At 37.2% G+C, this 27,623-nt stretch overlaps 1 protein-coding gene across 1 annotated transcript in view; it reads right to left on the reverse strand.

Annotated features, from left to right (window-relative positions):
• The window catches only part of copb2 (COPI coat complex subunit beta 2), a 31,301-nt gene extending 4,087 nt beyond the window's left edge, over positions 1–27,214 (reverse strand). The window contains exons 1-16 of the mRNA XM_028794389.2: positions 27,091–27,214; positions 19,778–19,915; positions 19,380–19,466; positions 19,098–19,224; positions 18,510–18,658; positions 18,256–18,402; positions 18,061–18,160; positions 17,768–17,910; positions 17,438–17,637; positions 13,745–13,855; positions 13,571–13,659; positions 13,389–13,495; positions 12,476–12,619; positions 12,171–12,301; positions 11,722–11,929; positions 11,289–11,399 (exon numbers count right to left, since the gene is read on the reverse strand). Coding sequence (XP_028650222.1) covers positions 11,289–11,399; positions 11,722–11,929; positions 12,171–12,301; positions 12,476–12,619; positions 13,389–13,495; positions 13,571–13,659; positions 13,745–13,855; positions 17,438–17,637; positions 17,768–17,910; positions 18,061–18,160; positions 18,256–18,402; positions 18,510–18,658; positions 19,098–19,224; positions 19,380–19,466; positions 19,778–19,915; positions 27,091–27,093 — 1,995 coding nt within the window. The 5' untranslated portion in view covers positions 27,094–27,214. The remainder of the gene's footprint in view (positions 1–11,288; positions 11,400–11,721; positions 11,930–12,170; positions 12,302–12,475; positions 12,620–13,388; positions 13,496–13,570; positions 13,660–13,744; positions 13,856–17,437; positions 17,638–17,767; positions 17,911–18,060; positions 18,161–18,255; positions 18,403–18,509; positions 18,659–19,097; positions 19,225–19,379; positions 19,467–19,777; positions 19,916–27,090) is intronic.
• Between the last annotated feature and the right edge of the window lie 409 nt (positions 27,215–27,623).

The following is a 27,623-nucleotide window of genomic DNA, read 5'->3' on the forward strand; positions in this document are numbered from 1 at the left end:
TTAGGGGAAGGCTACAAAAAGCTATCTCAGAGGTTTAAACTGTCAGTTTCAACTGTAAGGAATGTAATCAGGAAAGGGAAGGCCACAGGTACAGTTGCTGTTAAACCCAGCAGGTATGGCAGGCCAAGAAAAATACAGGAGCGGCATATGCGCAGGTTTGTGAGAATGGTTACAAACAACACATAGATCACCTCCAAAGACCTGCAAGAACATCTTGCTACAGATGGTGTATCTGTACATCGTTCTACAATTCAGCACAATCTGCACAAAGATTCATCTGTATGGCAGGGTGATGAGAAAGAAGCCCTTTCTGCACTCATGCCACAAACAGAGTCGCTTGTTGTATGCAAATGCTCATTTAGACAAGCCAGATTCATTTTGGAACAAAGTGCTTTGGACTGATGAGACAAAAATTGAGTTATCTGGTCATAACAAAAAGCGCTTTGCATGGCTGAAGAAGAACACCGCAATCCAAGAAAAACACCTGCTACCTACTGTCAAATTTGGTGGAGGTTCCATCATGCTGTGGGGCTCTGGGGCTAGTTCAGGGACTGGGGCCCTTGTTAAAGTCAAGGGTCAGATGAATTCAAGCCAATATCAACATATTTCTCAGGATAATGTTCAAGTATCAGTCACAAAGTTGAAGTTACGCAGAGGCTGGATATTCCAACAAGACAATGACCCAAAACACAATCTACAAAGACATTCATGCAGAGGGAGAAGTACAATGTTCTGGAATGGCCGTCACAGTCCCCTGACTTGAATATCATTGAAAATCTATGGGATGATTTGAAGCAGGCTGTCCATGCTCGGCAGCCATCAAATTGAACTGAACTGGAGAGATTTAGTATGTAAGAATGGTCAAAAATACCTCCATCCAGAATCCAGACACTCATCAAAGGCTATAGAAGGCGTCTAGAGGCTGTTATATTTGCAAAAGGAGGCTCAACTAAGTATTGATGTAATATCTCTGTTGGGGTGCCCAAATTTATGCACCTGTCTAATTTTGTTATGATGCATGTTGCATACAGTGGGGCAAAAAAGTATTTAGCCACCAATTGTGCAAGTTCTCCCACTTAAAAAGATGAGAGAGGCCTGAAATTTTCATCATAGGTATACCTCAACTATGAGAGACAAAATGAGAACAAAAATCCAGAAAAATCACATTGTCTGATTTTTAAAGAATTTCTTTGCAAATTATGGTGGAAAATAAGTATTTGGTCACTTACAAAAAAGCAAGATTTCTGGCTCTCACACACCTGTAACTTCTTCTGTAAGAGGCTCCTCTGTCCTCCACTCATTACCTGTATTAATGGCACCTGTTTGAACTCGTTATCAATATAAAAGACACCTTTTAAAAAAAAGTTGGTTTCGTCCGTTTATAGGAGATGGACGTCTGAAGCAGAGCTCCGCTAGCAGCGGCTTTATTTTCCCACGTATTTCATATTATTTAGAGGTATCCTGTATTTAACCCGACCAAGGAACTTCCACTACAATATACAAGCATGAGTAACAAGAAGAAAAGTCAGAAAGAACCGGAAAAGAAACTTAAAGCTGCATCAAAGTCCGGACAGACTTCCGGCCTGAGTGCAAGTGTAAGGTATGGCATCTCGGAGACTGACCTGGAACAGGCAGAAGAGTGCGCAGAATCCCTGGGACCCCGCTCCATTGTATCGTCTCCAGTCGAGAGTGAAAATGGGAGCGAAGGCGCAAGTGATACAGATCGCGAGGGATCGCCGATTTCTGAGGATCATTCGAGACTAGAAAGGGCTCTGCAGGACGTGCTCTCATCTACTCATCGCGAGCCTGTAACAGGAGCTGCATGTTCACTTGCGGAGCACAAAAGCAGAAGCGAACTGTCCGAACTGAAAGAGATGATCGCTACACAGAAAGAGATGATCACTACACTGGCCACTGCCATGGTTACGGCCATGAATGAGCTTAAGAAAGATAACACAAATGATCTTAAGAAGGTGGCCACTGAGCTCAAGAAGGATAACAAAGATAAGGAAACGCGTCTTTTAAACGTTTCGACGTGAACTTTAAAGGCATGTTGGAGAAATTAGTGGAACACATTGAAGAAACTAACTCCAAACTGAAAAGGCTTGATGATCATATTAATGACGTTTCAGATCAGCTGGAAGACGTTAAGCAGGGACTCACGGCTCGAGTGGAAACAGCGGAACAAATGGCATCTAACGCCGATGAAAAAGCCACAGCTGCGAACTCGGAATACAAAAAACTTGGAGACAGACTTGCAGCCCTGGAGGATGGGTGCAGAAGAAATAATATAAGAATTGAGGGTATACCTGAGAAACGAGAAAGCTCAAGCCCAGTGAAATTTGCAGTAGAATTACTGTCTAAAATAATTGGAGATGACTTTAAACTCGACAATGAGATAGCCACGGCTTATCGCACAAAGATACCAAGCGCCTTTAAACCTAGGTCTTTTATTGTCCGCTTCGAACGACTAAGATGTAAGCTTGATGTGATGGCACTTCTCAGACACAAGCAAGAGATTATATTCGAAAATAATCTTATTCATATTTTTCCCGACTTCTCACCATCAACAGCTGCAAAACGCAGATCCTACAACGACATTAAAAGGATGCTACGGGAAGCCGATATCAAATACAGCCTCTTGTATCCTGCCAAACTGAAAGTGGAAGTTCAAGATCGACATTATATTTTCTTCAGCAAAGAAGAAGCTGAAAAAGAATTAAAGAAGCTGTTTCCGACACTTTTTTGAAAGTTAATTAAAATTAAAGAGCCGTATTCTATCAAGGCACGGGAAAGACCTATGATCTGATCGCTGGATCCATGTTTAAAGAGACTGGTATTATAATTATACATCTCTTATTTTCTTTTTTTTTTTATTTTGTTTTTATCTGGACTTTATATGTTATATGTTTATATTTTTTTATTTTACTATACCTTAAAGTAGACTGTTTAACTGTATACCCTTGGTTTAATGCTTGTTCTACTATTTATACAATTACCATTATACTATTACAGTATGAATTACCAGGTTTATCCTAGACTAGTTTTTAAAATCACTCCCAGGGTTGTTTTTTTTTTTTTGTTTTTTTTTTTTCAATCTTAATATCTTAACTTAAAAGCGCTGAAGATTATTTCAAGCTTAAATATTGTTAATGAGAACATTTTCGGCAGATAGTATTAAGGATTTAACTGTAAAAGATATCTCTGTTTTAATTCTGTAACGCCGCTGCAGGGTGGGGTTTGTTTTGTTTTGGACGTGCTCTGTCTCTTCGTATGTCAGAGGACTGGAACATCGCGAAGTGGGGTCTAGCCTCATGTGGGGAGGCAAAATGGGGGGGGGGGGGGGATAAAGGGGGGAGAGAAGGAGAGCAGGTTATATCTAATCTATTCTTATAATCCTTATAATTATAAATATCAATGCAACAACAGGCTAACATGCAACAACTCATGGGGAATCTTGAAACTAAGATTAAAACTGCCATATTACCAATTAAAACTATAAAATGACATTAAAAACTCAGAATCAATGTCTCCATGATGGGACAGTTAACTTTGTGAGCTGGAATGTTAAAGGCCTGAATCACGAATTAAAGAGAAAGAAAGTGCTCTCACCTAACAGGCTTAAACGCTAAAATAGTATTTCTACAGGAGACCCACTTACTAACCAAGGATCAGTTCAGATTACAAAAAGACTGGACTGGCCAAATGTTCCATTCTAGCTTTATAAAGAAAACTAGAGGGGTGGGAATTCTCATACATAGAACAGTTCCATTTGTAGCATCAGAGGTAGTGTCGGACCCTGAAGGGAGATATGTGATGGTCATGGGCAACTTATATAACAGTAAAATGATTTTGATAAATGTTTATGCACCCAATGTTGATGATAAGGAATTCATGCAAAATCTATTTGCATCCATTCCCAATGTGAACACTCATAAAATTATAATGGCTGGGGACTTTAATTATGTTTTAAATCCACTCTTAGATAGGACTCCTGTGACAGGGGGGACGACATCTAATACTGCAAAGATAATTACACAGTTTTTAAATGATCACAACTTATCAGACCCCTGGAGGTTTCTTAACCCAAACTCAAGAACATATTCGTTCTACTCACCAGTGCATTATAGCTACTCAAGAATTGATTATTTTTTTATAGATAATAATTTCCTGCCTACAATTAAATCATGCAAATATGACACAATTGTTATCTCTGACCATGCCCCTCTAGTCTTGGAGCTAAAATCAATAAGCCCCTCGTACTCACCTCGCAGATGGCGTCTTAACCCTCTTTTATTGGCAGACGAGAACTGCACAGAATTTATATCCAAACAAATCAGCTTCTTCCTAGAGACAAACACATCCACAGAGGTTTCTGCAGGAACACTCTGGGAAACTCTAAAGGCCTTCTTAAGAGGCCAGATTATTTCATATCTTTCCCATAGAAATAAATTAGAAACCAAGAAAGTGTCAGAGCTAAGAAATGAAATTACTAGAATAGATGAAGAACAAGCCAGGCGTCCAAGTGAAGCTCTTCACAGGAAAAGGCAGGCCCTGCATACAGAACTTAACATCTTAACAACTAAAGAAACTGAACAACTTATTTATAAGTCTAGACAGCATTACTATGAACACGGAGAAAAAGCTAATAAGCTTTTAGCTCAACAAATTCATAAACAAGAAGTTCACAATGCAATACCAGTAATCACCAACAAGAATGGAGAAGAAATCATCGACCATAATAAAATAATGCACACATTTAGAGATTACTATAAGTCTTTATATTCCACTGAGCCCAAAGAAGACAACACGCAATCTAATGCATTTCTGGATAATTCACAAATACCACAAATAGATGCTTTAAGTGCTGAGGAACTAGATAAACCTCTAACGCTAACAGAATTACTAGACGCTATAATGTCACTACAAAGCGGGAAATCATCAGGCCCTGATGGTTACCCCGTAGAGTTTTATAAGAAATTCTCCACTCAGCTAGCTCCACTCTTATTGGTAACATTTACAGAAGCTAAAGACCACCAAATACTACCTCAAACATTTCGACAAGCATTAATCACCGTCTTTCCTAAACAAAATAAGGACTTGTTACAATGTGCATCATATAGACCAATTTCACTCCTGAATAATGATGTTAAGATACTCTCAAAAATCCTAGCTAGAAGGATGGAGAAAGTGCTGCCCTCGGTAATATCACAAGATCAAACTGGATTTATTAAAGGCCGACATCTATCTTCAAATCTCCGACGCTTGTTTAATGTTATATATTCACCAGCAAAATCAAACACCCCAGAGATATTACTATCATTAGACGCAGAAAAGGCATTTGACATGATCGAATGGAATTACCTTTTCACTGCATTGGAGAAATTTGGATTTGGCCCGAATATTTGTGCTTGGATTAAACTACTGTATACCAGTCCAGAAGTTTCAGTTTGTATTAATAAAATTTGCTCAGACTACTTTAAACTAGAACGTGGTACCAGACAAGGATGTCCCTTGTCGCCACTGTTTGCAATCACTATTGAACCACTGGCGGTTCACTGCCGAAATTCTTATCAGATAAAGGGGATTGTCAGAGAAGGACTGGAACAGAAAATTTCTCTATATGCAGATGATATGGTCTTATATATATCGGACCCCGAAAACACTGTCCCTGCTGTTTTAACAGCACTAACAGAATTTCAAAAGATATCTGGTCTTAGAATTAATCTGAATAAAAGTATACTCTTTCCAGTGAACTCACAAGCATATAATATTAAATTAGACACCCTACCTTTTACCATAGCAGATCAGTTTAAATACCTAGGGGTAAATATCACAAGTAAACATAAAGCTCTTTATCAACAAAATTTTGGCGTCTGTATGGAAAAAATTAAGCAAGACTTGCATAGATGGTCAACCTTTCATCTCACTCTAGCCGGAAGAATTAACATTGTTAAGATGAATATCCTTCCTAAACTTCTCTTTTTATTTCAAAACATTTCAATATATATCAATAAATCGTTTTTTAAACAGTTAGATTCAATAATAACCTCATTCATTTGGAACTCAAAACACCCACGTATCCGAAGAGCGACCCTACAAAGACTTCAGGCAGAAGGTGGCATGGCTTTACCTAATTTTCAGTTTTATTACTGGGCAGCAAACATACAAGCCATAAAAACCTGGACACAAATAAATGCACATACACAGGCTTGGTCTGCAATAGAAGTAAAATCCTGTAGTACTTCTTTATATTCCCTGCTCTGCTCTCCAATAAATGAAAGTTATCGCAAATATACTAATAACCCAATTGTGCTTTCCTCACTCAGAATATGGAACCAAATTAGGAAGCATTTTAAGATGGAAAATCTTTTATCAGTGGCACCTCTGCAAGGGAACCACCTCTTTCAACCTTCGCAAGTATATCCAGTTTTTAATACCTGGAAAAGTTTTGGGATTAAAATGCTCAGAGATCTTTATATAGACAACATATTTACATCTTTTGAACAATTACGTTCAAAATTTAACCTCCCAGCTACACATTTCTTTTACTATCTTCAAATTAGAAATTTTAACAGAAATTGCCCGATTTCCCCCACCTTGCACCCTCCACAATGCTGGAAAAAATACTGCTCAATTCCGAGGAATCAAACACTATTTCCGTAATATATAAAATCTTATTAGAGTCCCTACCTTTCAAAGATCCAAGAGGACATTGGGAAGAAGATCTCTTAATCAATATATCAGAAAAGGAGTGGAAGGTAGCAAAGCAGAGAATTCACTCGAGTTCTATATGCGCAAAGCATAGAATTATTCAACTAAAAATTATATATCGAGCTCATCTGTCTCGCTTAAAACTGTCCAAAATGTTTCCAGGCCAGGATCCGACCTGCGAGCGCTGCAACCAAGCTCTCGCCTCACTGGGTCACATGTTCTGGGCCTGCACCAAACTAACATCATTTTGGACAAAAATTTTTAAGTGCCTCTCAGACAGCCTCAGTATCACAATCCCTCCTAACCCACTAACAGCTGTGTTTGGTGTCCTTCCAGATGGACTTGAATTGGAGAAGGACAAGCAAATGGTGATTGCATTCACTACACTCTTGGCACGCAGACTTATTTTGTTAAATTGGAAGAATCCTAATTCTCCTCTTATAAGTCAGTGGGAAACCGATGTTTTATATTATTTGAAATTGGAAAAAATCAAATTTTCAGTTAGAGGATCTGTACAAAATTTTTTCAAAACTTGGCAGGATTTAATCAATATTATTTTAGAATAAGAGAATTAACTATTATTGCATTTAACTCCCTTCTCCATCTCTTATTTATATAGATATTTACTTCTCCCCTTCTTTTGTCTAATGTTGCCTTATTAAAAAGCTTAAAGAAATTTTCCTTTAGCTAAGCTCTCCTTCTCAGGGGTGGGGTTTGATTTGTTTTCAAATTTGTTGGGTTATAAATTGATCTGTTTGTATGGAATGATTACAATAAAATTAATAAAATAAAAATATTATAAAAGACACCTCTCCACAACCTCAAACACACACTCCAAACTCCACTATGGCCAAGACCAAAGAGCTGTCAAAGGACACCAGAAACAAAATTGTAGACCTGCACCAGGCTGGGAAGACTGAATCTGCAATAGGTAAGCAGCTTGGTGTGAAGAAATCAACTGTGGGAGCAATTATTAGAAAATGGAAGACATATAAGACCACTGATAATCTCCCTCGATCTGGGGCTCCACGCAAGATCTCACCCCGTGGGGTCAAAATGATCACAAGAACGGTGAGCAAAATCCCAGAACCACACGGGGGGGACCTAGTGAATGACCTGCAGAGAGCTGGGACCAAAGTAACAAAGGCTACCATCAGTTACACACTACGCCTCCAGGGACTCAAATCCTGCAGTGCCAGACATGTCCCCCTGCTTAAGCCAGTACATGTGCAGGCCCGTCTGAAGTTTGCTAGAGAGCATTTGGATGATCCAGAAGAGGATTGGGAGAATGTCATACAGTCAGATGAAAAAAACTCTACTCGTCGTGTTTGGAGGAGAAAGAATGCTAAGTTGCATCCAAAGAACACCTTACCTACTGTAAAGCATGGGGGTGGAAACATCATGCTTTGGGGCGGTTTTTCTGCAAAGGGACCAGGATGACTGATCCGTGTAAAGGAAAGAATGAATGGGGCCATGTATCGTCAGATTTTGAGTGAAAATCTTTCTATCAGCAAGGGCATTGAAGATGAAACGTGGCTGGGTCTTTCAGCATGACAATGATCCTAAACACACCGCCCGGGTAACGAAGGAGTGGCTTCGTAATAAGCATTTCAAGGTCCTGGAGTGGCCTAGCCAGTCTCCAGATCTCAACCCCATAGAAAATCTTTGGAAGGAGTTGAAAGTCCATGTTGCCCAGCGACAGCCCCAAAACATCACTGCTCTAGAGGAGATCTGCATGGAGGAATGGGCCAAAATACCAGCAACAGTGTGTGAAAACCTTGTGAAGACTTACAGAAAACGTTTGACCTCTGTCATTGCCAACAAAGGGTATATAACAAAGTATTGAGATGAACTTTTGTTATAGACCAAATACTTTCTTTCCACCATAATTTGCAAATAAATTCTTCAAAAATCAGACAATGTGATTTTCTGGATTTTTTTTTCTCATTTTGTCTCTCATAGTTGAGGTATACCTATGATGAAAATTACAGGCCTCTCTCATCTTTTTAAGTGGGAGAACTTGCACAATCGGTGGCCGACTAAATACTTTTTTGCCCCACTGTATTTTCTGTTAATCCAATAAACTTAATGTCACTGCCGAAATACTACTGTTTCCATAAGGCATGTCATATATTAAAAGGAAGTTGCTACTTTGAAAGCTCAGCCAATGATAAACAAAAATCCAAAGAATTAAGAGGGGTTCCCAAACTTTTTCATATGACTGTATGTCTGACAGGTGTTGAGAATTTACTGATTCTATCCATATGTGCTTACTAGATTTGGAGAAGTGATTATGATCACACATATCTTGGAGAAGGTACAAGAATATGAGGATCATACGTGTCATTTTTACCTGTATTTTCAGAGCAAAGAGTTCTACTTTCATACTTGACATTAAGCATAGTCCATTTACTTTGGACTCTACCAAGGAAGCATCTTGTCCCCTTTCTTTCGTTTGTGACATTCAATGGGCAGTATCCAGCATGGATATCCAGACGTTATTTTAGGCAGTTTGCAGATAACATTACCTTTCTTCACTTGACTGTGAATCACAACACACACTGAAGTGATACAAAGCCAAGAGTGATGCAGTCAGAATAAGAAATTATCCCCTTGTTAAAGGCATTTTCTAAAATGAGTGGCTAGTTCCCTTCAGGTAATAAATGAGTAGCTGAGGTAACATTGGGTCTTGTTCAAGAGTGAAAGCACTGCTCTGTCTTCCAGTAAACACTGATTATTGTCAATTTAGCAGCAATGCAGTGGTCTGCCATTTACTAAAGACAGAGAACCAAGGTAGAGAAGATTAAAGGTTTAAGTCTGTGGCACATCACATGGCTTCTAGTAGTAGGGCATGTCAGACATAAAGCCATGCAGCAACTGCAGTTGCCTTGAGGATGTCAGACTGTATAATTAAGAAATGCAGGGGGTGACAAACTATAGGGTGGTCCAGATCTAAGTATGCAACTTTTAATGCAATGCAATGCAATAATTGCATAATTAGATCTGGACCACTGTGTACTTGACTCCATAACAAATGTTTCAGCATAGTTCCACATTTTCAAAGTTTCTAAAACTCTCTTCACTCTGACAGTTCAGACAGAAACGCTTCTCTTCTGTTTGCAAGGTTCAAAGCACCAGCTTTCCGTTTTTTCCCTTGCAGCTCTCACACAATCACAAGCCTGGCCTACAGCTTACGACAAAAATCAAACCTAATTTTCTGGGGCGAGTTGCAGACTGGTCTGATTGAGTTGCCGGGAATATTAAACTAGACAACTAACTTGATAACATTATGTAAATGAAGGCTATAACTGAAAATCACTGGAAAAGTCATGTAGTGTGACGGGGGCTTCATGGGTTGACAGGGTCATTATTATTATGTTGTTCAAGTACATGATAATAACTTATTTCAGACTTCTCTAACCTATGTAGCATTCAATCTATTGAAGATGCTCAGGGTTGTGATATTTAGAGATGTCTATACTAATAATGTATTTGCATCTTTTTTTAAAGAATTAAACTACTCCATTTGTACTCTCTTTCAGCTCCAAATCTTTTCTTCTATATACAAATTAGAAAGTTGTTAAAGACAACCTAACAGTTTTCAACTCTTTTAGGGCTAATTTGTTTTCCTTTTCTCCCAGGGCTGAATATTTTTCGAAACACCTCAGTTTTCTAAAAAGCAATGGTTTCATGCAGAAATCAGCATAAAATACTTATGACAAATGTCACTCTGCTTTTTGTTCCAACAGTCTCTACAGTATGCAAATTCACATACTTATCACATACCTGTTTGTCTCATCACTCACAAGCTGAAAGGCACTTTCTGGAAAAACAAAAACAGCTACCTGTCTTTTGTTTTCGATTTCTGTATCGCTTGCAATCAAAGCACAGTTTGTTTGTTTTTTGTGTGTTACCGCTTAATCAGACTTTGACTTTTCTTGTTGTTAACTCTACACTCACAAAAATTCAACAAGTCTAACAGTCCTCCTAGCAAAGAGGGTCTACCTATAATGTAACAGTGAGTTTTGTCGAAGTTTACAGTCGATTATCGCCCTCTACTCTCAAACCCTGCTGTCAACAAAAGTGTAAACATTTTATAAAAACCTTCTTTACAAAAAAAGTTGACATAAAAGATTCAAATAAAAACAAAATTCCTAAATCCTCTTTGACCTGTATTAAATTTACAATTTACTAATCAGTCAACATTCCCACCCTATTCTTTGGTAGCAAGCTGTAGGTACTGACAAAAACAAAAAGATCAAGTACAAATAGCAAGAATGAGGTTGCTGGGATCACACTCTGTGATAAGGAACTGTGCTCAGCAATAGCGGAAGACTTTGGACAAGAACTGACACATCTCCAGTTCAAGGGGAGCCAGCTGAAGGGGTAATTAGGATGCCTCTTCAGTGTCTCCTACAGAGTTTGAGATGGATAGGTGCACCAGGCACAGTCCATTAGGAGAAGAAAATTTTGCTTAAATTAGGGTGACGTAGTCTCTCTCTAGATTAGACAAGTATCACCAAAATATTTACCAGGAAAAGTGGACAAAAATACAGAGTAAACAGAAGCCTTACCTCTGCTTCTACTGCAAGCTGATATGCAATCTTTAGCTCCCCAAGTTGCAGCGCAAGCTCAAACCGATGCTCTGGATCTGATGATACAGCCAGGGCTTGTTGCTTAAAACCCTATTAGAAGCACATTGTAACAAATAAAAGTTCTGTTTGTATCATTTTCAATACAAATGATTCAACCCAATTTGTTTTTTTTATAAAATTGCTTATAAGTGCAGTACACAAAGTCCTTCATTTTCTGCTTTCAGTTTCATAACTATCATAACCTGATCTAAAATGCCAATTATGAGGCTAATTATATTACAGACTGTATCATCCACTCTTTCTTCATTTAAAATTATATCACTTTATACTGCACTACTGCATTACCACAGTATGTTGTGTAGTTTTTCAATCAACTGAAATAAACAATGAATTTGTACAACACCAATCTGACCTGCTTTTCCAAGAAATGAGCAACTCTGGTCCTCTGTTCCTTAGGAATAGTTGGAAGAACCTTATCAGCCATACTAAAGTCCCTCCGCATCACTGCAGTCTGGTACTCCAGTACAGAGACTAGCAGGGAATAGCTGACAATATTCAATTCCTTATCGCCCAGGTATAGCCGGTTATCCTTAGGAATATATCCCAAAAGATACATAGTCCTTATAAAAAAATAAAAAATAAATTACATACATAAACAAATACAAATCATGTTCACTACTATTATAAGCTTCTTCTGCATCCAACCAGAATGCAGAAGAGTTATGCGATAAAATGTTTATTTATGTCTTTATATTACTCAGCGAGAACTTCTCTACAGGTTTTCAACCTTATTCAATTGCCTTTTTGGAAGAGGATTTGAGAATTTGATTTACATTAACTCATAACCAATTTGACTCTTACCTGTCCAAATGAGCAATTGTCACAATTTCTCCACCAACGTAATAATTCAGCCTGTTCACAGAGCTAGTATAGATGAAGCAGTCACCAACCCATAAACCTGTCTTAACAATTTCCTGAATTTCACCCTGAACCTTTATATATTAAAAATAAAAAAAATAAATAAATAAAGTTAATTGAGAAGACTAAAAATAGGAGCACTATTTATTATACAAAATGAATGTTTAAAACAAAACAATTCATTGTTATTATGGAGAAGTCACTTTAATTTTTTTAGTTTCTCAAATCAGAACCAAAATTTAAAGTACCTCAAAAGCATCTTCAATGCCATCTTCTGTAACTCCCTCATTTGATTCTTGAGCAGATGCCACCTTGTCTGCCAAGTATTTTAAAATAAAAAATGATTCTTCTGTAGCAATGCAGACAAGTTCTCCAGAGTCTGACCAAAAAATCTACAAAAGGCATAATAAAATAAGAGATGAGACAATTTTCCTCAGTCACAGTCTTAACATACCTAAATATTAAACTCGCATTGCAGAATATAAAATGGATTGTGCTTAAGCAGAAAAACAAAATAAAATAAAAACAAGTGATATATAAATAGTACACATATAATTTACAATACCAAAGTGGTAATACAGTGGTATAATTAGTTAGCACCGATGCCAAACAGAACTAGAGCTCTGGGTTTAAATCCCACACCCTCTCTTATGTGCAGAACTTGCAGAGTCTCCTGGCGTCTATGTGAGGTTTTCCATTGGATGCTCCAGTTTTCCCCTTATGTATTCAGCGACACGCAGGTTGACTTGCAACTCTAAATTAGCCCCAGTGTCAGCTAGAGTGGGTTTGTGTACCATGAGACTGGTGCACTCTCTAAAGATGTTTCTTGGCTTATACCCAGGACAGAAAGTATGCTCTCAATATAAACCACTCCTTTCACTGTAGCAAATATTAACCTTTTAACCATTTGTCCACTACAATCACACCCAGACTGGTTATTGCTTATAAGCACTTTTAGATTTTTTTTCAAAATTTTAAATTTATTAAATCAAGACCAAAAATATCACATTAATATTGAACAAGTCTATTTGTGTTAAATAAGTTCACATCCACTACACAAATGTGAAAATCCAAAGAACTTTATAGTTCCTATATTATGGGGAGGAAAATTACCATTAATTAAACAAAACTTATTATACTTACTGTTCATGCGATACTTACATGTTTAGGCTGGATTTCAATTCGTCGAATTAACTCTGTATTTTCCCAGTCATAAAATGCCAATCCATTAACAGATCGGACTCCCAAAAGAAATCCACCATAAATGCCTAGGATATCACAAATAATTTCAGTGTGATATCATAAAACACAATAAATTTAAAAAGTGGGAAAAAGTCAGTTACCTTCAGCACCAAAATCAGGTTTAAAAGATTTCTTCTCTTTGAAATTTTTGAAGATTTTCACTACACTGTTGCTTTCTCTTATTGCATACCTAAAAAGGAAGAAGTATGCTTATGTTAAGAACAACAACTAGGATTACTTAAAATCAAATTTAAATATTGGTTTCCTATACTTACTCTGATGAATCATGTGCCCAGGCAAATTCTTGTGCAGAGCCAAAGCTTTTGTTTCGTAATGCCATAGCAGTGTAGATTATGTATTCCCCATCTCCGCAGACAACAACAAATCTATCATGATAAAGAAAATTGTTCTTTTATTAGAATACACTGTATATGCTGTAATCCAGGCTAACAGCACAATGGTAGTTTATTTAATAGAATATGTCTGTACTCTAACACAAATCGCTTAAAACAAATAGAGTATGATTTTCATATTATTGTCTATTAAGGATATAGAGATATATATCTATATCTAAGTTCCAACCCCACCATATCACTAGTATCTCCAATACACCCAGTATTTCTGAATGATTAATGACAGGAGAAGGCATGGGATATGCGGTACAAACTATATAAAGTGATGAGTACTTCAGACCACTAACTAGAGATAAATAAAAATATCCCAAGTACCATGCAACATTTTGAATGAAATGGTACATTTAATCACTGTACTTGTGTAGAAATAAACACATTATACGCTGCCTTGCATTTACAGTCAAGTATATGAGCTTTAGATTTTTTTCCTTGTGAATTTGAATTTTCAGTGAACCTTTCACTATTTTTAGATTCATGATTAAATTGTGGGTGTCCATTTCTTTGGAGGATACATCCTGGGAGTGCTTTATATTTTCAAGCCAGAGTTTATTGCTACTAATGACCTCACTTATAGGCTGATGTAGAATAGAAGGTGGCAAAAATTCCTCCTTCAGCTCACTATCATTTGTGGGGTTTCCAAAAATACTCTGTTTCAGGTTCTGGCCCAACTTCTCTGAATAGTTTGGTTTACTAATTCACTCCAAAGGTTTAAATAGTTTTTGTTTGATCTAACATATAACCCAGCTTGTGCTTCATATTTAAACTCCCTTACAAATAGCCTAATATTCTTCTACAGAGTCCCCTAACACAAAACAGAGTTTAAAATGCCTTCACTGATTACATTTTGAAGCAGCAAAGCAACATTTGTTATGGTAATACTATGTACTTGACTGATGGAGTGAGGTACCAACTACTGAATGCATATTGGATTCTCTCCATACATTTGCTGCATAGAGCTGAAATGTTAACCTTTGACTAATGAGCAGTCCATATTACAGTATATTAATATATGCATACATATATACACATATACATACACACAAACAAAAAGAAACACATGTTTTTCTCAACCTCTTAAGGATTATTCTGGTGCACTCAGTAAACTTAAGGCATACTGCTTGTGCTGTTAATGAGCAGTACTTTGAGCAAAACTGGAGACCTTGGTAAACACATTCTCTTTCTGATGGAGACGCACATTCACTAACCTTAGCCAAGGCACAGGAGGCCTTATAACACACCAAAACATCATTCTAGGTCTCTTTGCAATTTTAAAGGATTCCCTAAAATTTTACAACTTTTCTTTGCTTGTTGATTTTTTTAGCAGGACTGTTCATTGCTCGAGATTCTACACATAGAAATTTTAGTCAATATGCCCCTGTCTATGATGTGCTGTTGCCGCTTCGCTTGATAAAGTACTGATTTCTCTTGACTGAAGTGGAAGGCAATCAAACATGTATACAGAACCAGATTTTAGCATTTTGTACATTCAGGCTCTTCTCCATATGCTAAAACAATCTTTTAATAAATCTGACCAAACTCTTTACCATAGGATATGAAAATCCGAGAGGAGATAAATGTTTATTTGTGGTGCTTAATATTGTATGCATTTAGGTGCAAGTATTTATTCTAAAGCTCAAACATAACACACTTCTTTTTCCCCTTACTGCCACTGTAAGCACTTCTATTGAGCAAGTGGGTTTAACTATGACTTAATAAATGCTACTGATCATATGAGCCGATTTAAAACAAAGGCTGATAACTGTTTTTTTTTTTTTTCCTTATTATAACAACAATAAAAATGGGTACTAAGGTTATTATGTGGATCTGCTATATACAGTGATCCCTCGCTATATCGCGCTTCGCCTTTCGCGGCTTCACTCCATCGCGGATTTTATATGTAAGCATATTTAAATATATATTGCGGATTTTTTGCTGGTTCGCGGATTTCTGAGGACAATGGGTCTTTTAATTTCTGGTACATGCTTCCTCAGTTGGTTTGCCCAGTTGATTTCATACAAGGGACGCTATTGGCAGATGGCTGAGAAGCTACCCAACTTACTTTTCTCTTTCTCTCTCTTGCGCTGACTTTCTCTGATCCTGACGTATGGGGATTGAGCAGGGGGACTGTTCGCACACCTAGACGGACGCTCGTCTAAAAATGCTGAAAGATTATCTTCACGTTGCTATCTTTTGTGCAGCTGCTTCCTGAAACGACATGCTGCACGGTGCTTCGCATACTTAAAAGCTCGAAGGGCACGTATTGATTTTTGACTGAAAAACAAACGCTGTCTCTCTCTATCTCTCTCTCTCTCTCTCCCTGCTCCTGACGGAGGGGGTGTGAGCTGCCACCTTCAACAGCTTTGTGCCGCGGTGCTTCGCATACTTAAAAGCCAAACAGCCCTATTGATTTGTTTGCTAGAGATTGTTTTCTCTATCTATGTGACATTCTGTGCTCCTGACACGCACTCCTTTGAAGAGGAAGATATGTTTGCATTCTTTTAATTGTGAGACAGAACTGTCATCTCTGTCTTGTCATGGAGCACAGTTTAAACTTTTGAAAAAGAGACAAATGTTTGTTTGCAGTGTTTGAATAACGTTCCTGTCTCTCTACAACCTCCTGTGTTTCTGCGCAAATCTGTGACCCAAGCATGACAATATAAAAATAACCATATAAACATATGGTTTCTACTTCGCGGATTTTCTTATTTCGCGGGTGGCTCTGGAACACAACCCCCAAGATGGAGGAGGGATTACTGTAATGGAATCTCTGGGCACAGGATGATTTTGAGTTTTATGGATGAAGTGAACTGTGATTAATTTACTGTAATGTGATCTTTAACCTTTAATAAACATCAAAAAGGTACTAACTATCCATTTTAGGTCTAAGAATATGGATTTTTTTTTAATTTATCTGCATATGGTTCTAGGAGACTTCAATTGTCAATATGTGACTTTGGATACTACAGCAAAGAAACTATGAACTAGAATTCATCTACATTTCAAGTGAAGTTTATTTTAAGGACACAAATCTGACATTTTATACTTAATACTAATTCTGCAACCTATGCACTGAAGCATTTTCCTGTAATTTACTATATTAAGCATCCCACTAAGCTTTCAGATTAAAGTTTAAGATAAAGATGGGTCATGATATCTAAACATTTCAACTGACATAAAGGAAACAACCTCTGCAAACATTTTAGAGACTATTTCACAATACACATTAAGAAACTTGTGGTATTCACCTTATTAATGTTGCATTCAAAACTATGTATTAAAAAAAAGAAAAAAAAAAAGAAAAAAAAAAACAAAAACTCAAATAACTATTACCATCATACCTAATAGCACTATAACATAGCAACAGAGCAAACATAAGAGCGCGTAAGGCAAAGTAAAACAAACACCATTAATGTCATTCCATATAAACATGAGGAAGAGGAAGATGAAGATATACAAGAAAAAAAAACTAACACACCAAGTGAGAAAAATAAGTCAAATATCTAGGATCTATAGGAGTAAATGTACTGTTCCAGAACTTTTAAAATGTTGCCTTACCTGCCATTGGGATTATGTTGAATTGTCTGTGGATATATTTCACAGCTTCCCATGTCTTTTACAGCTAAAGGCAGTCTTTCCCCATCTTTAATTTCAGCATCACCCATAGCTTTTAAATTAGCTTGCTGAATCTCCGAGTGTTTTGCCCAAATTATTTTTCCATTGGCATCCATAGACATTGCTGGCTCCTCACGTCCGAGCTTCAGGTGGGGAAGAAAAATAAAAAAATGAAAGGTATTAGAAGTATGTGAATGGAAAAAGTAGAAGTAGTTATAAATCATTTTGAAAGTTTCCAAAAGTTAAGTAGATATTAGTTTCAAAATATGGCACCTTGATGATAATGTTGCCTTCATCATATCCTAGTGCTACATTGTTGGAGCCACGCAGGCTAGCTACACACCAGACTCTCTCCATACCATAATTTAGTGTACTTTCCAGCCGGTAAGTGCTTGAATGCCAGATACGAACAGTGCCTTAAAGTAAAACATGTCCAAAACAAATTAAATGTACACAACTGGATTCTTTAAAGCACTGTGTTACAATATGAATTAAATAAAGCATGAATTAACTAAAGACACCATAAATACACGTATAATAAAATGAAAATGTCTTTTGTTACATACCATCTTCCGAACCAGTGATGATGATAGGGAGTTCAGGATGGAAACTAACACAAGACACATTCTGAGCATGACCTTCCAGAGTTTGTACACACGTCTTGTTCTTGTTGTTAAAGACCGAAAAAAGTGTGTCATGTAAAAGATTATATATAGTATCCAATTTTACTTTTATTAACACAAAACATTAAAAATGAATACCTGATAATCCCATATTTTTACAAGACGGTCATCTGCTCCGGAAATAAGGTATGGTTTATCCCCACCGCTATAGTAATCGATGCAGTTGACACCTTTTTCATGACCTTCTAGGGTAAAGTTTGGAGAGGAGGAGCCAAGCTGCCAAACCTGTAACAACAAAAAATAGGTAGTGCTAAAAGGCAAGCGTATCATTTTAGAAGTTTAAAGCAAGGGGGAAAATGAAGGGAACAACAATTCTTTTTTGCATTTCCTACCTTAATAGTTCTGTCCAGAGATGCACTAGCGAACTGGTTGTTATCCTTGGGATTAATAACAATCTGCATAACGTAATGAGTGTGTCCCTCAAAAACCTGACTGCAAGACCATTTCTTTTCCCAGTCCCAAAGTTTGATTAGCATATCATCTACAAAAGAAAACAATTTTTCACAGATATTGAACATTTCTGTAAACACATAGCAAGAAGGAAGATATATCTGAAGCCATGCATCATGAAATACATCTTCCCTGCTTGAAAATTCTATTTCAAAAATGTATAGAACATTACGCTGAAAACATGAAGAATGCAGATAACAAATCTAGTTCTGGGCGACCAATATTTTTACTGTTGAAACCAGAATAGTAAAACACATAGAAATCTGCTTGCACTGCAAACCCAACTTAAAAGCAAATAAATCTTTTATCATAATATTTATAAAAACCTATAAATAGGAAAGGCTAAAGGGAAAAAAAACAAAAACAAAATTTATATATATATACACACACACACACACACATATATATACATATACATATACATACATATACACACACACACACACACTCAGAGAATATATAAATCTTACCACTGCTGGTCAGAATGTAGGGTTGTGTGGGATGCACAGCTATACAACGGATATAATCTGAATGTGCTTCAAACATATGTACTCTCTCCAAAGTGTTGTAATTAAATACACGAATTTGCATGTCATCCTTTGGAGAAGGAAGAAAATAATTTACTGTGTTTGTAACACAAATATGATCATTACAAAAACAGATTATACATAACAGAAATTAACAAATTTTTTAATGTGATGGCAAATTTACAAGTTTACAAAAAATTGCAGACTTTTTCATAAAGCACTTACTGCTCCAGTAATGACCCAGTTCTTTCTAGCAACAAACTTCGAAGCTCGGACTGGCAAGTCACACACCTCAAAGGTCTTCACAAGTGTCTATAATTGAACCAGAAATTGACAATCATTTGCATATGAAATTATATTGTAATTAAGTACTTATATTGGGAAAAAGGATCCTCTCTCCCTTTTTTCTACTGTTAATGTTTTACTCTGGCTGTTGACCTTGCTCTCTTTTTCATAGGTGGGTGCTGATTTGAATTTAGTTATGTCAAGTTTCATTTGCTTGTATGGAATGTTACTTGCTTTTAATAAATGCAATAAAATGTAAAAACAAAATGCTTATGGTGGAGTAGAAGACACATATTTACAGAATACTTTAGCAAGAAATACTTTACAGAGCTCATTACCTGAGTTTCATGGTTCCACACGCACACACTGCCATTATAGAGACTGGCTAACATCCACGGCTCTGTTGGATGTAGGTCGACGCTCTTCACTCGGTCAGACCGAGCTGTTAACTTCCGTTTTATGTCAAGTCTGAGAGGCTGAAGAGTAACAAAAACTTTTTATTAAAATGAAAAAATGTAAAATTCATTTAAAAAAGGCTGTACTTTAGAATTTCGGGGTAACTATTGACTCTGACCTGAATTTTAAATCACATATTAATCAGATTACTAGGACAGCATTTTTCCACTACAGAAATTGAACCTAGAATGTAGTATGACAACAGTTTCATCATCAAGGTATTTTGCTGTACGTAGTTATAAATAAATTCATGGGTGTTTTTGATTCTTTTCTGAGTACAGAGACTTCCCCATTGTACAAGTGAGATTTGAAAATAAGAATCCCCTTTTAATCACTGTAATTACACTGTAATAACACTATCCAAATTCTAATTTGCAATGCACAATAGAATATTATATGAAGATCCTACAGTGGGGTTAGCCCACTTTTTCAGCACTACTAATCATGATAATTCCTAATAAATACAGTACTTCTGTGCTAAAGTTATGTCAAAAAGTAAGTAAGTTCACCCCATGATAATTTTTTTCTATTTTAATATATCTGGACATATTCAGATTTGATGCTCATTTAAACAGTATTTTTAGATAAAGGGAATGTAACAAAAAAAATTAAATTTTACTTTCCAATTATTTACTCAGTTAAAACTGAACAGATATGCAATTTCTGCCTGTGGAAAAACTAAGTATATCCTTGGCTCTAATAACTGGTATTGGCCCCTCAAGTCTGCATTTCCTAAAACACAGACGGAGAAAGTTTTCCCACTCCTCCATGCAGAATTCCTACGGCTGTGCAATGCTTCAAGGATGTCTTGAATTTAGATCTGGGCTTTGACTTGGTCATTCCAAAACCCTTCATTTCTTTATTTTAAGGCATTCCTTAGTGGATATACTAGTATGTTTAGGGTCATTGTTATGTTGCAAAGTTCACTTAAAGGTACATATACCTTTTCCAGAATAGTCTTGTCTGAGGTAGAGCAATAAATGACATAAAATATTTTTTTTTCTATGTCTTTACTATTGTACAACATAAAACTCATTCAAATTTGTTTTGGGGTTTTAAAATTTTCTGGTGTGGAAAGCACAACTGAAACCACCATCCAATGCCAAACCAACCTTCTATTGCTCCGTTTATAAAGCTCCACATGGCTTTATCTGCCTCTTGCTCTGCCATGCCCGCACATTTACTCTGACAATTCCACTTTGCATACTCATTTCATGTTAAACATTACACTATGTGATTACTTTTCACAACTATGTAAGCCAATCCAGGCTCGCTAGCAACCAGACAAGAAGTACAAACTGTTTAAACAGCTGCTTTTAGGATCATGTCCTTTTTGAGGAAATGCATCACTTTAGAATTGGGCGGAACCACTTTATCCGCACTTAAATTAAACTGCTCAATAAATGACAGAGCAACAATGCCAACTGCTCAATAAATGACACAGCAACAAAGAAATATTTCTCAACAATTGGAGCAATATAATGGCCCATAACATATTCTTTAGGATTAACCAGATATTGCAGTACTATATTATGTTTTAGCTTATGTTTCACCTATCTGTGCCTAATATCATGTTACACTAACCAGCCACTTTAATAGGTACACCTTGCTAGTGCAGCATTAGACCCCCAATTGCCTTCAGAATTGCAGTGATTATTTGCAACATAGATCCAACAAGGTGCTGGAAACATTCCTCAGGAATGTTGGTCCATTTTAACGTGATAGCATCATGCAACTACTGTAGATGTGTCGGCCGCACATCCATGTTGCGAATCTCATGTTCCACCACATCCCAAAGGTGCTCAATTACATTGAGATCTGGGGCCTCATGTATAAACGGTGCGTACGCACAGAAATGTTGCGTACGAACATTTCCACGCTCAAATCGCAATGTATAAAACCTAAACTTGGTGTAAAGCCACGCACATTTCCACGGTACCTCATACCTTGGCGTACGCAATTTCTCCGCTCGGTTTTGCAGACTGGCGGCACCCAGCGTCAAAGCAGTGCTACTGTTCCTGTGTGGTCACCCTTTCTTTCTTAGCTCCACATTCCTGACGCGGCTTTATAAATACACTGAAACTAACTGCATATTGTTTATTAGTGTAATGCATCTGATTGTAATTAACCTGCAGCAATATAATGGTCCGGGGAATAGCCATAGTATTCCAAATACCATAACTGCTTTAGCGTTGTAACTCTCATTGCATCTTCTTCTTCTTTCAGCTGCTCCCGTTAAGGGTTGCCACAGCAGATCATCTTTTTCCATATTACTCTCACAGCACCACTCAGAGTATTTATATCACTGTATCTGAGTGGGGAATCACAGCAGCAGCTGATCAGAAAGAGAATTATCGGTATACAGCATGAAGCAGATGCTGACTCAGCCACGGCAAAACACTTTAGAGAATTCCCAGTACGGACTTCGCGGTTTAGAAAAAGTTTCATCCCAAGAACTCTAAACGCACTCAATCAGTCCATCAAGTGCTCCTTGTAGAACTGTTTACTTATAAGTACAATTACCTCACTTGCCCTACAGTTATAATATTGCACAACCTGCACCACTTTATAAAGCTCATATTTACATATGATGACGGTATTCATTTTTATGATGAAATACAGCAAAATATGTTGATTATATTATAGAGATAAAACTTTAACTTCATTTAAATAATCTGTATTGTTAATAATTAAACATGTGAGGACACGGTGCCGCAGCGCTAGCTAGTTTATGGATTGTTCCTGCATTGCGTTGTATTCTTGCGCTGACGCGACACTGGAAAGATAGACGGATAGAATAATTAAACATGTACTACGAAGATATTCCAATGTTCCTTAAAAGTTTTGAAGAATTGGCGTTCTAAGCTTACAAATGGCTTCACGTCTATTACATAGCTGATTGTGTGGCGATTGGGTATTTGGAGAAAGAAAAGTAAGGACAGGAATTGGAGGTTAGTACGTTTGAAAGAGACAGTACTGCTGTGATAAATTATGTCATTGAAGGTCACGCATGGCGCAGCAAGCCTCTTTAGTGAGATATGAACAAGCACTGCGCCACCGTGTTCCCATGTTTAATAACATGCTTTAACTCCTATCATCATGAAAAAGATATCATATATACATCTCAGTATTTTAATTATTCAGAGAGCTGTAATATCACGAATGTAATGGATTATGTGTCCTGTCAGAGAAAGAGAAAGCCCGTTTAAGAAGCAGGTAATGATTCATACACAGAGCACAAAGAAGATCAAATACAGAACAAAGCATTTAACGTCCTACTTTAGTTACAATGGGATTTGAGAAACTAGTAAATTAAACGATTTTAAGATGAAGTTTATGATGTTCTACTTTAATGGCAAAATAAACTACGGGATTAAAGTGGAAATTTCGAGATTAAAGTTGACATTTCGTGCTTTTTTCCCACTGTGTGCCTATTTTTTTGTCTGTACCCTAATAAGCTTTCTTATGACACTCAGACGGTGGGCTACAACTTGCCTTTTCACGGCAACTTTGATATGTGATTTCTTTTTTTATTTCGGGCACTGTGCGACTTTGTGAACTTGAGCTTTTGAGTTTCTCTGACAATCTGTCACTCAATCAACTTCCCTTTGTTGATTATACCACTGTTTAAACCAACAAATAGTACGTTTTTTCTTTGCCTCCACTTGGTATTCGCTGAAATTCTTATATTTTCCTCCGTGCTTTTCCCATTGTCTTTTCTCAGAAGGCTACTTATATCGATTTGCATATTCAAAGAGGCGTAATTCTGGGAGAAGTTGGGGCGGGACAGAAGGCGCGTGCACGTGCGTTACTTTTCACGCTGATCGGGATTTATGTAGTGGAAGAACGTGAAAGTTTGCGTACGTACAGATTCCTGCATCTGGATTTTTCTGTGCGTACGCACATTCCCGCTTTTGTGCTTATGCCATGTTATATTGTGGGTTCTACGCACAGCGTTATACATGAGGCCCCTGATGACTGTGGAGGCCTTTTGGGTACACTGAACTCATTGTCATGTTTTGGGAACTACTTTGAGATGATCTCAGCTTTGAGACATGGAACATTATCCTGCTGGATGTAGCCATCAGAAGATTGGTACATGGCAGTCATAAAGGGATTTACGTGGTCAGCAACAATACTCAGGCAGGCTGTGGCATTTAAACAATGCTCATTTGGTACTAAGGGGCCCCCAAGTGTGCCAAGAAAATATCCCCCACACTGTTACACCAACACCACCAGCTTGAACCACTAATACAAGGAAGGATGCCAAATTCTGACCCTTTCATTTGAATATAGCAACAGAAATCAAGACTCATCAGACCAGGCAAAATTTTCCAAATGTTCTATCGTCCCATCTGCTTCTAGGTCCGATGTGCTATGCATTCAGAGATGTTCTTCTCGTTGTAACAAGTGGTTATTTGGGTTATTGTTGTCTTTCTATCAGCTAGAACCAGTCTGCCCATTCACCTCTAACCTCTGGCATCAACAAGGTATTTTCAATCAGAAAATATGGATATTTGGATATTTCCCCTTTTCCAGAACATTCTCTGTAAACCCTAGTGATGGTTGTGCATGAAAATATCAGCAGATCAGCAGTTTCTGAAATACTCAGACCAGCCTATCTGGCAATAACAACCATACCATGCCACGTCCAAAGTCACTTAAATCACCTTTCTTCCCCATTCTGATGCTTGGTTTGAACTACAACAAGTTGTCTTAACAATGTCTACATACCTAAATGCATTAAGTTGCTGCCATATAATTGGCAGATTAGATATCTGCATTAACAAGCACTTGAACAGGTGTACCTAATAAAGTGGCCGGTGTGTGTATACATGTACTAATTTAACAGACTGAGATTATGTTTGTGTGTCAGAACAACTGTACTTAAAGGATAATAAAAGTAATCAATCACAATTATAAAAGATCTTAACACTACATTTATTCAAGTGTGCATAACACTTCCACTTTCCTTACATTCTTAAAAGATTTTTTTTCCATCCATCCATCCATTTTCCAACCCGCTGAATCCGAACACAGGGTCACGGGGGTCTGCTGGAGCCAATCCCAGCCAACACAGGGCACAAGGCAGGAACCAATCCTGGGCAGGGTGCCAACCCACCGCAGGACACACACAAACACACCCACACACCAAGCACACACTAGGGCCAATTTAGAATCGCCAATCCACCTAACCTGCATGTCTTTGGACTGTGGGAGGAAACTGGAGCGCCTGGAGGAAACCCACGCAGACACGGGGAGAACATGCAAACTCCACGCAGGGAGGACCCGGGAAGCGAACCCGGGTCCCCAGGTCTTCCAACTGCGAGGCAGCAGCGCTACCCACTGCGCCACCGTGCCGCCCGTTTTTTTTTCCATTCCATAGATCTTTCACATAACGTGATAAAATTCCATAATTCAAACGTAATGTTTAATGTCTCTCTAAATTGATTTCCAAGGTCTATAACCTTAATGTAAAATTTTCTAAAATAAAAATCCACCATTCCCAAGTGCATGACCATATTTTCACAAAACATATATAAAACAGGAAACTATTAGGAAAATTGAATAAAAAGAACTATATATTTACATTTTCTCTAAATCTGAAAATTGACATAGTATGTAATGGATGGGAAAAAACATTAAGGTGAAATATTAACATCTGGTGTATGAATCCTACATATCTATAAAAAAGTTAAAAGGAAAATGCACTAACTTCAAACTTTGCATAATAGTTCATATGGTTTATTCTCAAATATTTTAAAAATATTAATAATGAATTAATGTACCTATACTCTATACTCAGAGCTACAAACAATTCTAAAAACTGATTGATTGGAGGATGTGTCAGGCTAAAAATCTAACAACTGCTAAAGCAAATTTCATTACACTTAACATGTCAGATAATCAATACAAAACATGCTAAATTAATCTATCCAGGAATAAACAGGCAAAATGGCAAATATTGAAAGGGTTAAGAAAACTACAATGATTAACTAACTATGAAATGTATTAATACATATTTTTGTTACATTTAATATACTTTATACAGTAATTTTTATGATTGAAAACAAGAACTACAAATATTTGCGCAATGACTTAAATGTTCTTGTACTAGCTAAGGTAGAATACTGTCACAGGAGCAGAGTTCTCTATGAATCCAGAATTGGGCACTGCCAGTGTTGAATCTGCACTTTCTCCTTGTGTCTTTGTACACAAGTTAATATCGCTAATATAAAGCGGTATGGGTGAGTGACTATGCGTGTTGGATTGTGCGTGTCCGAGTATGCCCCGAGATGGGCTGGCATGAGCAAGTTCAGGTTTACTGCCATGTGTACAAAGAAATCCTTGCATGTCGTATTATTTTCAGTTATTTTGAGACAATACCAACCAAAAGACACACAGACAAAAAAGAATAGGCTTTCTATGACCCTGGATCCAACAAAATTTAGAAAACAAATGACTGAACAATAAGATGTAAATTGGCGTTTTATAATATTTGCATGCAGGGCAACGTCACAAAGCTCCACACCAAACATTTTTACAAACCAGATCTGCTCTACCCTGGACCAGCGAATAGCTGATCGCCGAGATCTGCCTTGAGCTCAAGATTGCCAGGATAGATACTAAACCCATTCGAACCAAACTGAAACAGACAACTGGTATAAAAAGTGATCGATGCCAAATGTTATCTTTTTCAAGAAAACGTGTTAGTGTTGACAAAGTAAACAGAAGAAATTCAGCCAAGTAAAGAATCACAGACGTCTCCGCCGACTCAGGTTTGTACTCTCCAAAACACAATACTAAAGGCAGATCTCCCAAACGTGTATTGTATAACTACATCATAATATTTTTGGCAGTTTACGAAAACACTTTGCAGCACTCATTAATTCATAAAACAGTAACTGTGAACGCAAACATTAATTTATTGTTACTGTCAACATCACTTTACAAAAAAACGTATTTTAAACATTTTAATATTACCAATCAAGTTGTAAACTTTAGTTGAACATTCTAACTTTAGATGAAAGTATTATTGCCATAAATCGCTTCTATTGCTGATCTCCACTTGTCTGACAGACACATCTGGCGACTACATAATGACATACGAGAAGAAATTTGCCATCCCAGCCTTGAAAAAAATCTCATACATCTTTAGCGTATGAAAAAAATACACAATTTTGTTAATATTTACCATCCTGATTTCGACGGAGAGCTCTGCTCAGCCAAAGCTTTTCCCAGTACAGGCCAGAGCCGCAGTGCTAAACTTACTGACGTGGAGCTTCCGGAACCACTACCGCTGAGACAGCGGGGTAATATCGTGAGAACTAGACGAGTTCCTGTCTTCCGCCGGTAATTACATCATCAAAATGCGCTCCGGGACACGGTATCATTCCTAAAGACAGTGTTTACATTTCATAGCTGTTTATTAAAATAAACAATTTAATGAAAGGATACACATATCACATTTGTAAATTAATTTATATCCGCATGGTAATTAACTCATGTATTTCCATTTTTAATCGCTGGAAGTGGTTTAAGTCTCGTTTATTATGCCTCATAAACGCTTTCTTGCCCAAAGAGGCGTCGTTTACATAAATGTAAGCATCTTAATATTACTCCTTCTTTCTTAGCTTTTGAATGTCAAGTGACTTGAATAATGACGTCTCTGCCTTAAAGTATGTGAAAAAAGAACTACAGATAGACTTGTAAATTTAATTATGGAAT

The sequence above is a fragment of the Erpetoichthys calabaricus genome, chromosome 2, assembly GCF_900747795.2.
Source record: "Erpetoichthys calabaricus chromosome 2, fErpCal1.3, whole genome shotgun sequence".
Lineage (NCBI taxonomy): Eukaryota > Metazoa > Chordata > Cladistia > Polypteriformes > Polypteridae > Erpetoichthys > Erpetoichthys calabaricus.